The sequence below is a fragment of the Mobula hypostoma genome, chromosome 3, assembly GCF_963921235.1.
Source record: "Mobula hypostoma chromosome 3, sMobHyp1.1, whole genome shotgun sequence".
Classification (NCBI taxonomy): Eukaryota; Metazoa; Chordata; class Chondrichthyes; order Myliobatiformes; family Myliobatidae; genus Mobula; species Mobula hypostoma.
In genome coordinates this window covers 46,522,973-46,537,055 of record NC_086099.1, presented here as the reverse complement: position 1 = coordinate 46,537,055, position 14,083 = coordinate 46,522,973, and the positions used below count along the sequence as shown (strand labels likewise).

General features: G+C 41.0%; 1 protein-coding gene across 2 annotated transcripts in view; it reads left to right on the top strand.

Annotated features, from left to right (window-relative positions):
- The window catches only part of LOC134343400 (3',5'-cyclic-AMP phosphodiesterase 4D), a 541,959-nt gene that overhangs the window by 132,183 nt on the left and 395,693 nt on the right, over positions 1-14,083 (top strand). For both annotated transcript variants that reach the window (XM_063042106.1, XM_063042105.1), the window contains exon 2: positions 9,000-9,129. In XM_063042106.1, coding sequence (XP_062898176.1) covers positions 9,088-9,129 — 42 coding nt within the window. In that variant the 5' untranslated portion in view covers positions 9,000-9,087. The remainder of the gene's footprint in view (positions 1-8,999; positions 9,130-14,083) is intronic.

The following is a 14,083-nucleotide window of genomic DNA, read 5'->3' as shown; positions in this document are numbered from 1 at the left end:
CAATGCTTCTATCCAAACTTCTCTTAAACATTGAACTTGAGCTCTCATGCACCACTTGCACTGGCAGCTCATTTCAGACTATTATGACACTCTCAGTGAAGAAGGTTCCCCTTAAAGTTCTCACCTTTCACCCCTAACCCATGATCTCAGGTAGTAGTCCCACCCAGCCTCGGTGGAAAATCCTGCTTGCATTTACCCTATCTATATCCCACTTAATGTTGCTCCTCCATCTCGAGGGTGGCCTCGTCATGGTACACGAGGAGGCCATGGACAGACAAGTTGGAATGGGAATGAGAATAGCAATTAAAATGTTTGGGAAGTTCCGCTTTTGGCGGATGGAGTGGAGATGAGTGACAACGTGGTCCCCCAATTTACGACAGGTCTCGGCAGTGTAGAAGAGTCCATATCGGGGGCGCTGGATATAGTAGACGACCCCGGCAGGTTTGCAGGTGAAGTGTTGCCCCAACTGGAAGGACTGTTTGGGGTTCTGGATGGAGCTGAGGAGGAAGATGAGTGGGCAGGTGTAGCACTTGTGCTGTTTGTGAGCGATAAGTGCTGGGAAGGACAAAGGGAGGAAGATTAGTGGGGAGGGATGAATGGACATGTTTATCATCACTGATGGTGTAAGTTGTTGTTTAGCAGCATCGGTACAGTGTAAAGACATACAATACTATAAATTACCAAATAAATAGCTAGTGTAAAAATAAAGGAATAACAAGGCAGAGTTCATGTATTTCAAAAGCAACTTCTTCCTTTGTGAACACAATTGCAATGTTTTCACTCAGTGCCTTTTACAATGGCCTCAACATGGATATTCAGTGGCCTACTCTTCCTTGTACAACTCTTTTATTGTTTATTTGCTTCTGCAATTTTCTGGATTTTCATTTCTCTACCCTTTTGTCTCAGTTTATATTTTTACACTCCCTCTGATTTTTCTATCAGCCTGGTTTACACTGGTATTTACAGTCCAGTACTTTTCACCTGCTGCCTTTTTTATTACTTTATCTTTCTCTGTTCCTTCCTTCATCCAGGGAGCTCTGCATGTATTTTCTCCATGCCAGTTTGTTTCTCTTTTGTCCTGCATGGAGACCTGCTTCAGCCGCACCTGAACCATCTCTTCTTTAAAGGCGCCTCACTGTCCTGTCACTGTTCTGCCTGTCAGTTTTTGGTTCGAATTTACTTTGGCTTTATCCCTCCTCATCCTGTTGAAATCTGAAACCAAGACCAAAAATGTTGGAAATATTTTCAGTCAAACAGTATCTGTGGTAAGCAAAACAGAGGATATTTCAGATCAAAGACTCTTCATCAGAGCCTTTAGTCTTAATTGCTTTTTCTTTGGATTTCTCAATCTCATTTCCTGTAGAGAATCTAAATCTTATGAGGTTACAGTCATTCTCTCCTACATATTCCCCACAGAAACCTGGTCAAGAAACCTACAGAAACCTACAGAAAGGGTGGGTAATGTAGCAGGATCCTCTTTTGAGTCAGTATGGGTGGAAGTCAGGAACAGGAAGGGAGCAGTTACTCTATTGGGGGTATTCTATGTGCCCCCTGGTAGCAGCAGAGATACTGAGGAGCAGATTGGGAGGCAGATTTTGGAAAGGTGCAAAAATAACAGTGTTGTTATCATGGGTGACTTTAACTTCCCTAATACTGATTGGCACCTAATTAGTTCCAAGGGTTTAGATGGGGCAGAGTTTGTTAAGTGTGTCCAGGATGGATTCCTGTCACAGTATGTGGACAGGCTGACCAGGGTGAATGCCATACTAGATCTAGTACTAGGTAACAAACCGGGTCAGGTCACAGATCTCTCAGTGGGTGAGCATCTGGGGGACAGTGACCACCGCTCCCTGACCTTTAGCATTATCATGGAAAAGGACAGAATCAAAGAGGACAGGAAAATTTTTAATTGGGGAAAGGCAAATTATGAGGCTATAAGGGTAGAACTTGCGGCTGTGAATTGGGATGATGTTTTTGCAGGGAAATGTACTATGGACATGTGGTTGACGTTTAGAGATCTCTTGCAGGATGTTAGGGATAAATTTGTCCCGGTGAGGAAGATAAAGAATAGTAGGGTGAAGGAACCATGGGTGATGAGTGAGGTGGAAAATCTAGTCAGGTGGAAGAAGGCAGCATACATGAGTTTTAGGAAGCAAGGATCAGATGGGTCTATTGAGGTATATAGGGAAGTAAGAAAGGAGCTTAAGAAGGGGCTGAGAAGAACAAGAAGGGGGCATGAGAAGGCCTTGGCGAGTAGGGTAAAGGAAAACCCCAAGGCATTCTTCAATTATGTGAAGAAAAAAAGGATGACAGGAGTGAAGGTAGGACCGATTAGAGATAAAGGTGGCAAGATGTGCCTGGAGGCTGTGGAAGTGAGCGAGGTCCTCAATGAATACTTCTCTTCGGTATTCACCGATGAGAGGGAACTTGATGATGGTGAGGACAATATGAGTGAGGTTGATGTTCTGAAGCATGTTGATATTAAGGGAGAGGAGGTATTGGAGTTGTTAAAATACATTAAGACAGATTAGTCCCCGGGACCTGACGGAATATTCCCCAGGCTGCTCCACGAGGCGAGAGAAGAGATTGCTGAGCCTCTGGCTAGGATCTTTATGTCCTCGTTGTCCACGGGAATGGTACCAGAGGATTGGAGGGAGGCGAATGTTGACCCTTGTTCAAAAAACGTTGTAGGGATAGTCCGGGTAATTATAGACCAGTGAGCCTTATGTCTGTGGTGGGAAAGCTGTTGGAAAAGATTCTTAGAGATAGGATCTATAGACATTTAGAGAATCATGGTCTGATCAGGGACAGTCAGCATGGCTTTGCGAAGGGCAGATTGTGTCTAACAAGCCTGATAGAGTTCTTTGAGGAGGTGACCAGCATATAGATGAGGGTAGTGCAGTGGATGTGATCTATATGGATTTTAGTAAGGCATTTGACAAGGTTCCACACGGTAGGCTTATTCAGAAAGTTAGAAGGCATGGGATCCAGGGAAGTTTGGCCGGGTGGATTCAGAATTGGCTTGCCTGCAGGTGGTGGTGGAGGGAGTGCATTCAGATTGGAGGATTGTGACTAGTGGTGTCCCACAAGGATCTGTTCTGGGACCTCTACTTTTCGTGATTTTTATTAACGACCTGGATGTGGGGGTAGAAGGGTGGGTTGGCAAGTTTGTAGACGACACAAAGGTTGGTGGTGTTGTAGATAGTGTAGAGGATTGTCAAAGATTGCAGAGAGACATCAATAGGATGCAGAAGTGGGCTGAGAAGTGGCAGATGGAGTTCAACCCGGAGAAGTGTGAGGTGGTACACTTTGGAAGGAGAAACTCCAAGGCAAAGTACAAAGTAAATGGTAGGATACTTGGTAGTGTGGAGGAGCAGAGGGATCTCGGGGTACATGTCCACAGATCCCTGAAAGTTGCCTCACAGGTGGATAGGGTAATTAAGAAAGCTTATGGGGTGTTAGCTTTCATAAGTCGAGGAATAGAGTTTAAGAGTCGCGATGTAATGATGCAGCTCTCTAAAACTCTGGTTAGGCCACACTTAGAGTACTGTGTCCAGTTCTGGTCACCTCACTATAGGAAGGATGTGGAAGCATTGGAAAGGGTACAGAGGAGATTTACCAGGATGCTGCCTGGTTTAGAAAGTATGCATTATGATCAGAGATTAAGGGAGCTAGGGTTTTACTCTTCAGAGAGAAGGAGGATGAGAGGAGACATGATAGAGGTGTACAAGATAATAAGAGGAATAGATAGAGTGGATAGCCAGCGCCTCTTCCCCAGGGCACCACTGCTCAATACAAGAGGACATGGCTTTAAGGTAAGGGGTAGGAAGTTCAAGGGGGATATTAGAGGAAGGTTTTTTACTCAGAGAGTGGTTGGTGCGTGGAATGCACTGCCTGAGTCAGTGGTGGAGGCAGATACACTAGTGAAGTTTAAGAGACTACTAGACAGGTATATGGAGGAATTTAAGGTGGGGGCTTATATGGGAGGCAGGGTTTGAGGGTCGGCACAACATTGTGGGCCGAAGGGCCTGTACTGTGCTGTACTATTCTATGTTCTATGTTCTATGTTCAACCTGACCCATCTCATGTTCCTGACCAGATCTAGCATTGCTTCCTTTTTTATTGAATGAACAATATATCACTCCAGGGAATTATCCTGGTCCACCTTAAAAACTCTTCGCCCTCTCTGCCCTAAAAAGTTTAAATAATTAAAGCCCACCTTAATAATTAGTTTTTGCACTTCACTGCAATTTCTTTGCGTATTTGCTCCTCTGTAATTCTCCCACTTTTTGGTGAGCTCAGCAGTGTCCTGTTCTCTCTAATATTCTGTAGCACCAGCTCCACCTGACAAAAATACAGAAGATTATGAGAAGCTTTGGTTAGAAGTAAAAGTCTTTTTCCTGTGGTGTTTGTGTGGAAAATAAGAGGCAGAGGCTAAACATCAGAGAAGAAAATTTTAAAGAGGATCTGAGGATACTTTTTTTTTTAACACATCTGGAACTTGCAGCCCAAGGAACATGGTGGAATCGGATACAGTTTCTGCATTTCAGAAGCATTTAGATTGGCACCTAAATGGGCAAGGCATAAAAGGCTGTAATATAAGTAAATGGGAGTGGTGTGGAAGAGCAAAAAGATCAGTAAGAATGTGATAGGCTGATGAAGCAGTTTCTGTTCTTCAGAATTCTATGACGAAGACGAACAAATTCTGTCTTTGAGACTTCTGTGCAATCTTCTTTCTCCAGCACTGTAATATTCTCTTTAATCAATAAAGCTGCACCTTTTCCTTTCTCGCCTTTTATCTCTTTCTGGAATCCAGGAATATTTAATGCCCAATTCTCCCCTATTTTATTTATCTGTATTAATCTCCACATTATATTTCCAACCTCAATAACTTCTGCTTATTCAAATACGTGCATGATAAACCAGATTTAGTTTTATCTCATTTCCATTTCTTACGGATCTCAGTTAAATCCTTACAGTGAACTTTATCTTGTATGTACTGTTTTTCCCAGTTCTTTGTGTGTTTATGCCTTCAATATTCCTGGATTTCAGTGCTTTAAACGGGATAGGGAGGGGGAAAAGGGGAGGAGGGGTGGCATTACTGGTCAGGGATACTATTATAGCTACAGAAAGGGTGGGTAATGTAGCAGGATCCTCTTTTGAGTCAGTCTGGGTGGAAGTCAGGAACAGGAAGGGAGCAGTTACTCTATTGGGAGTATTCTATAGGCCCCCTGGTAGCAGCAGAGATACAGAGGAGCAGATTGGAAGGCAGATTTTGGAAAGGTGCAAAAATAACAGTGTTGTTATCATGGGTGACTTTAACTTCCCTAATATTGATTGGCACCTGATTAGTTCCAATGGTTTAGACAGGGCAGAGTTTGTTAAGTGTGTCCAGGATGGATTCCTGTCACAATATGTTGACAGGCTGACTAGGGGGAATGCCATACTAGATCTAGTATTAGGTAACAAACCGGGTCAGGTCACAGATCTCTCAGTGGGTGAGCATCTGGGGGACAGTGACCACCGCTCCCTTGCCTTTAACATTATCATGGAAAAGGACAGAATCAGAGAGGACAGAAAAATTTTTAATTAGGGAAGGGCAAATTATGAGGCTATAAGGCTAAAACTTGCGGGTGTGAATTGAGATGATGTTTTTGCGGGGAAATGTACTATGGACATGTGGTTGATGTTTAGAGATCTCTTGCTGGATGCTAGGGATAAATTTGTCCCGGTGAGGAAGATAAAGAATGGTAGGGTGAAGGAACCATGGGTGACAAGTGAGGTGGAAAATCTAGTCAGGTGGAAGAAGGCAGCATACATGAGGTTTAGGAAGCAAGGATCAGATGGGTCTATTGAGGAATATAGCGTAGCAAGAAAGGAGCTTAAGAAGGGGCTGAGGAGAGCAAGAAGGGGGCATGAGAAGGCCTTGGAGAGTAGGGTAAAAGTAAACGCCAAGGCATTCTTCAATTATGTGAAGAACAAAAGGATGACAGGAGTGAAGGTAGGACCGATTAGAGATAAAGGTGGCAAGATGTGCCTGGAGGCTGTGGAAGTGAGCGAGGTCCTTAATGAATACTTCTCTTCGGTATTCACCAATGAGAGGGAACTTGATGAAGGTGAGGACAATATGAGTGAGGTTGATGTTCTGGAGCATGTTGATATTAAGGGAGAGGAGGTGTTGGAGTTGTTAAAATACATTAGGGCTGATAATTCCCCGGGGCCTGATGGAATATTCCCCAGGCTGCTTCACGAGGCAAGGGAAGAGATTGCTGAGCCTCTGGCTAGGATCTTTATGTCCTCGTTATCCACGGGAATGATACCGGAGGATTGGAGGGAGGTGAATGTTGTCCCCTTGTTCAAAAAAGGTAGTAGGGATAGTCTGGGTACTTATAGACCAGTGAGCCTTATGTCTGTGGTGGGAAAGCTGTTGGAAAAGATTCTTAGAGATAGGATCTATGGGCATTTAGAGAATCATGCTCTGATCAGGAACAGTCAGCATGGCTTTGTGAAGGGCAGATCATGTCTAACAAGCCTGATAGATTTCTTTGAGAGGTGACCAGGCATATAGATGAGGGTAGTGCAGTGGATGTGATCTACATGGATTTTAGTAAGGCATTTGACAAGGTTCCACATAGTAGGCTTATTTAGAAAGTCAGGAGGCATGGGATCCAGGGAAGTTTGGCCAGGTGGATTTTGAATTGGCTTGCCTGCAGAAAGCAGAGGGTTGTGGTGGAGGGACTACATTCGGATTGGAGGGTTGTGACTAGTGGTGTCCCACAAGGATCGGTTCTGGGACCTATACTTTTCGTGGTTTTTATTAACCACCTGGATGTGGGGGTAGAAGGGTGGGTTGACAAGTTTTCAGATGACACAAAGGTTGGTGGTGTTGCAGGTAGTGTAGAGGATTGTCAAAGATTACAGAAAGACATTGATAGGATGCAGAAGTGGGCTGAGAAGTGGCAGATGGAGTTCAACCCGGAGAAATGTGAGGTGGTACACTTTGGAAGGAGAAACTCCAAGGCAGAGTACAAAGTAAATGGCAGGATATTTGAGGGATCTGGGGGTACATGTCCACAGATCCCTGAAAGTTGCCTCACAGGTAGATAGGGTATTTAAGAAAGCTTATTGGGTGTTAGCTTTCATAAGTCGAGAGATAGAGTTTAAGAGTCGCGGGGTAATGATGCAGCTCTATAAAACTCTGGTTAGGCCACACTTGGAGTACCGTGCCTAGTTTTGGTCGCCTCACTATAGGAAGGATGTGGAAGCATTGGAAAGGGTACAGAGGAGATTTACCAGGATGCTGCCTGGTTTAGAGAGTATGCATTATGATCAGAGATTAAGGGAGCTGGGGCTTTACTCTTCAGAGAGAAGGAGGATGAGAGGATACATGATAGAGGTATACAAGATATTAAGAGGAATAGATAGAGTGGGTAGCCAGCACCTTTACCCCAGGGCACCACTGCTTAGTACAAGAGGACATGGCTTTAAGGTAAGGGGTTGGACATTCAAGGGGGATATTAGAGGAAGGTTTTTAACTCCGAGAGTGGTTGGTGCGTGCAATGCACTGCCTGAATCAGTGCAGATACACTAGTGAAAATTAAGAGACTGCTAGACAGGTATATGGAGGAATTTAAAGCAGAGGGTTATATGGGAGGTAAGGTTTAAGGGTCGGTACAGCATTGTGGGCTGAAGGGCCTGTACTGTGCTGTACTTTTCTATGTTCTATGTTCTATGTTCTATATAATCTTATCTCATCATTTTTCCTTATTCTATTTCTATTCGCTGGTTCGCTCTTAATCCTATTCAGCCTCCCCTTCCAGATGTACTATTGGATATGCTTGCCCTCCATCTTTTAATGTCCTTTCAATTGCCTCTTAATTTTTCTTTACTTCTGTAACTACTCCCTCAGCTGAATCACTATCTTCTATTTCCAGCTTCTTTTTTTCTCCCTATTGATCCTACCTTCAGGTTTCCAGCTCCTCCTAACTACTTTAACACTAGGAAATTCCCTGTTGAGAAAATTAATCCATATGAATTGTAGAGGTCCTTCCACAGAATCCATTTCTATTCCTCAGGAATTTATAGTCTTTCTTCCCACACCATCTCCAGCCACAGAAGCATCTAAATGATCTTTTACTTTTACATTTACATTCCCATGTGTCACCCGGAACAATCGAAAAACTTGAGATTGTGATCTTAATTACTTTTCTAATTCCATCCACCTTTCTACCTTATGTACTTGATACTGATGCAAATCATGAACTCTAATTATTAACTCTCCCCTTCAAGCTGTTCTGCAATTGCCTAATAACATTTGTGAATGTGCTTTCAGAGAGGCAACATATGGTATCTGCCTGCGGCCACGAATAAGACCACAGGTATAATTGCTCATCCCTCTAACAATTGAATCACCTGTTACTATTGCACCCTCATTTTCCTCCCCCGCCCCCAGAAAATAAGTCAATAAATATATACAAGGGGTTAGAGGGTAGAGTAGTAAATGTTTTCCTCATTTTTTTTATTTGCAAACATTTCTGACTTTGTAAAGCTTTGAAAGATTAAGAATAGGTAACATTAAAAAGCTGTCCTCATAGCATTTATTTTCAAATGTTTATTCTTTTCATTCAAGAGTAATATTGATTAAAGAAATATGACATGGTTGATTCATATTACAACGACTATTTAGAAGAATAATTGACCAAAGAGTTTCTTCTGGGTATCCCTAGCACATTGACATTTTTCCTCTGATCCCTGCAGAGTTACTTCATCAGCAGTGTTTATGATTTACCCATCATAAATGTGAAAGACAATTAGTTTCACAAGTTATAAATATTCACTAGCTCTCTAATCTTCGGTGCCAAATTGTTTTATTCAGGCAACAACAATGAGTATTATTTATTAAATGTTTTTATTTGATACCTTGGTTTGAATTGAATCATTCAGCTATCCTAATTTATGTTATTTTTATTAAGGATCTTTAAAATAATTTTTATTTTCAGCGAAGGATCTTAGTGGACTTTGATTTGAGACCGTGAAAGTTTGGAAATCAGCAGAAAGCTGTAAAAACAGGATAACAGAAACTTCATCATGAATAAAACTTACAGCGTTGCAGCTGTGAACAGTGAGAGCGTAAGTGAGACACATTTATTTTCTTCTGGTCAGTCACAATCGCTTATATAAAAATTTAAACAATGCAAAACAAAAAGCCATAAATTTCACTTTAATATTGAAGTCATACTTTAATAAAATGGTTTCTCAAAGAGTATTAGAAAATAATAGATATCATGGCTTAGGAAGTAGAAATAGCTTGAACACAATTCAATTTAAGAACAGAATGAAATGGATTTTATGTGCACAACACTCATGAGTGCCATTTTCTACACGGGATGGGTAATTGTATTTGTGTACAGTTATTTTGTTCTTTGACCAGTGTTTTGTCCATGGTTGTAGGCAGCTTTTCTTCCCTCCAAAACACAAATAGTGAACTGATAATTCTGCATTATGTGTTATTCCTTGGCTACCTTAATCCTGAATGCTTGGACTGTCAGACATAATCATTCTGAGCTACCGAGGTCCAATTCCTTTGTTATATTAATGTATTGCTGCATTTGCTAAACTTTGTAGATATTCATTGTGTCAATTCAATGTATTAATACGTGATTGGAAACTGTTGCTCGAGACAAGCTAATATGGAAGATCAGAAGCATTGGATCTGTCCCAATATAGTTGCAAGAAGTCTGCCAAGTAAGTTGTGTGACCTGAAGGTCTTGCTGGGACTGACTGATTAAAATTAATTGGAATGGTAGCAAGATGGAATGATTACTGTCAGTGAAATAAATAAATAGAAGAAAACAAAATGTTTATAAAAAATTAGTTATCATAAAAAAAAGGAACTGACAGGGAAAATTAAATTAACTGCAGCACTGAAGCACATAAAAGGAAAGATATAAAACTGGACAGGAGGAAAACAGAGTTGTATTGGCAGAATCATTATATAGTCATGTAAGTAAGTTCCCTTAGCGCTTTAAGTAGACTTTTAGGCCAGGGTGTAAACCATAATTAAGAAATGTAGGCCAAGATTCAGCTAAGTATATTAGATGGAGAATTCAATTTATGTGAAACTGACTGGAGGATTATATCTCTACTACTTAGACAGGAAATAAATTCCAAGAATTCTTGAACAAGTACTTTAAGAATCAATTTATAAAAGAGCCAACCCATTGATAAGTCATCCTGGGCTAGATTGAGTAAGAGGAATGATTAAGATGGCAACTTGTAGGTGTGTTTTGGGTTTAAATACAAGTGATTGCAATGTGATAATTTTTGATATCAGAGACGAGCAGTTATTAAAATCCAATCAGATCTTCGTGCTTAAGTGCTTGGGAAGTATCATTTGAGTGACAATTGGTTTAAATGTGGTTAGGAGTTCCTCTAGAGCTGTGATACTGAATTAATTGAACAAATGCTTTAAACATAATGGCACTTACTTCTGCTTGAAGCAACCTAGAAAGGAAATTGAATATAAAGCTTCTAAAGCTATGAAGAACCATCACACAGAATTAAAATGATTTATAAGCCAAAAACTATTCCAGGAGTGTAAAAATGTAAGAAGAATGGCAATTAAAAGTTGATTTAAAGATTTCTATATTAATAGAAGAGGAAGATTTGGAGATGGAGTGATACTGGGTGAGGGCACGATAAACAAAGGAGTAAATCTGAGAAAGGAATCAATGACATTCTGGAAGTAAGGTATTACAGAATCCACTTGCAACCAACTTCAGCTACAAAACTAAGGGAAATAAAATGTAAAGGCAGATAGGTTACAACAGAGTATCCATAGGAGGAATTGGAGAAAATCATGGCATACCAGACCAAAGGGAGTGAAGAAAACAGACGCTGTAGACTGTGCTGCACATTTCTATGCTCTACGTTCTTAAATGTTTATCAATTTCTATAATTGCCAGGAAAGGAGCACATAACATCCATTGTCGTTAAATTCACCAAGGCCATTGTTAAAGATTTGGTATCTGGGTGTTCAGATAGAATGATAACATCCTAATGTGTTCAGCAGGGGAGATCTTGCCAGTCTTTAAGTGTGACAAATAACTTGCCAGTAATAAATTGGTGGAGGACAGAATGGAATAAATATACCATGGGATGAAGATTAGCATTAAATGAATAATTGATCAGAATGAAGGAACTAGAATAAAATAAGCAGTTAGGAAAGGGACATGGGATAAATAATGGAGTGGTAAAACAAGGACTGAAATAATTTGAGTTGGGAGAATGACGTGAAATAAATAAATCAATAAGTAGAGGAAACAGGAAATAAATGATTTAGCTTGAAGAGGGGCTGGAGGAGATTTTTTTCTGCCCTAGACTGAGGTCATTCAAAACTTATGAGCTGTCTGAAAGGCAGAGATGGGCAGTAATCATTAATTCCCCCTTCTTCTCATTCTGTGAAAAGTGCTGAGAGGATGCAGCAATATAAATTATATGAAAATATATTCCAAATTATTCTGCAGCCAGTTGCTAAAAATGTTAGGTATATAGCAAGGGCAAGCAGCCTCAGAAAATCAGTCATGATCTGTTATTTGACATCTTTCATCTCAAAGGAATAGAATAGTATGAACAAGGTATTTTGTTACTCTGAGGCTTGCTAAAAGCTAATAATTTTAGAGTCATATTCAATACAGCCCAATCCACTGGTGTTTATTATCCACTCCTAATCATTACAGAATTGAGGATATAGTTACGAATCAACTGTACTGGGCTGGAGTCACAGATTGCCTTCTTTAAAGGCCACTAGTGAACAAAATGGGATTCAACAACAATTCAGTAATTTCATGCTTACCATTTCACAGTCAAACTTTTCTTAAAATACCAGCTTTAATTCATGGCTTCAATTTGCCATGGTAGTGTTTGAACTGTGTGCAGAATTCCACCTCAAAGTTAAACAAATAGGCTCAGAAGTACTGATAGTCAGTCAATAGTTCCACAGGGACACATTGGCTTATTGCAGTGCATTGGGACAATTCAGTCCTGATCTCTATATCTGTGCATTACAATGCAGACGTCAAGAATTAGCTGTAGGTTAGATCCAGGTGAATTTGAGCTCCCACGTTCATGCCGAGATCATCTTAAGGCTCAGGAATGGAGCATAACTGTACTCAGCCTAAGGCTGAGGTAATTCTCATGTCCGGTCTCTCAGCTTTGTGCATGGGTTGCTGGCATGTATATTGCAAACACTTTAATGTGAACAAGGCTAGAGACCATGCCTGTTAAGCAGCTTTTTTTCATTTTACTTAATATTTATAAATATTTACAGCTTCTGAATTTTTTGGTAAGCCCATTGAATATTTACAAAATGCCTTTGTTAATCAGACACATTTAAACATTGTCCAAAGTTCTTTGATAGCAGAGAGTCTTGAAAAGGTCATTGGACTGATCTGCAAGTGGAGCCTTAGAAACTTTGGCTGAAGCCAGCTCACTGTTTGTGGCTTGCTCCATCTGTTGGGACACCATAGCAGCAAGTTGTCAAAGATGATTTAACCTGAGACCAGGGAACTATTGGAAAAGTGTGGTGGATGTGGACGATTGCTAAGGATGGTTACAAATGATCATTATTAGACTGACCTTTGGGATCTTGATGTTTGCAAGCTGACTGCTCCATGTCATACATTACAAAATGCTCTCGAAAAAAAATCCATACTGACTTTTTAATGAATTGGACAACTCTGAAGTGAGGCAAGGAGCTCCACTGATAAGTTGCTTCTCTTTTAAAGCACATTAGTAATCACCTTCTTCATTAATTTACATTTAAAATAAACCAATATCAAACAATTTTCATGGTGCTTCATTGAAATGAACAAGTGGATATGCTATGTATTTCTACAGCAGTTGCCTTTTATCCACCTTGTTAAAGGTTGACCTTTAGACATCTGATCTCCTACTTCGGGTGCACCTGTCATCCTGTGTCAGTGTGCAACACAGCAGCAACATGTTGATTAGAAAGCTGAGTTGGATAAATGTGGAGCTCAGAGAAGTGCACGTTTGAATATATGCCATTGCGTTGGTGAATTTAAGTAAATTCAGCAACTCAGTAGCATTTGATGAAACAAAAATTCATCAGGCGAGAGGGGGCAAGGAAGAGTCAAGGCGAGTGGAAGCAAGGCAGAGTTGAGGTGAATTGTGAGCCCGTCCCCGAGAACGAGGAAGGACACAAGGTTCAATCAATTTAAGTGCTGGGTCGAATTAAGAAGGGAGAGAGGCAGAAGAAAGGAAATTATGGGCCAGTTAGTCTGATCTCAGTAGTTGGGAAGGTGTTGGAATTGATTATTAAGCATGTGGTTTTGAGGTACTTGGAGGCAAAATGACAAAATAGTCTGCAGTCAGCATGGTTTCCTTAAGGGAAAATCTTGCCTGACAAATCTATTGGGATTCTTTGAAGAAGTAACAAGCAGTATAGACAAAGGAGAAATGGTGGAAGTTATGTACTTAAATCTTCAGAAGGCCTTTGACAAAGTGCCACACATGACACTGCTTAACAAGTTAAGAGCCCGTGGTATTATAGGAAATCTACCAACATGGATAGAGCATTCAACAGGAATTCTGCAGATGCTGGAAATTCAAGCAACACACATCAAAGTTGGTGGTGAACGCAGCAGGCCAGGCAGCATCTCTCGGAAGAGATACAGTTGACGTTTCAGGCCGAGACCCTTCGTCAGTTGTCTCGGCCTGAAACGTCGACTGTATCTCTTCCTAGAGATGCTGCCTGGCCTGTTGCGTTCACCAGCAACTTTGATGGATAGAGCATTAGAAGGAGGTAAAGAGTGTGAGTAAAGGGAGCCTTATCTCGTTGGCTGCCGATGACTAGTGGTGTTCCACAGTGTCAGTGTTGGTACAGCTTCTTATTACGTTATTTGTGTAAATGATTTGGATGATGGAATTGATGGCTTTGTGGCCAAGTTTGCAGACCATACAGAGGTAGGTGGAGGGGCAGGTAGTTTTGAGGAAGTAGTGAGGCTACAGAAGGACTTAGATTAGGAGAATGGGCAAAGAAGTGATGGATGGAATACGATGT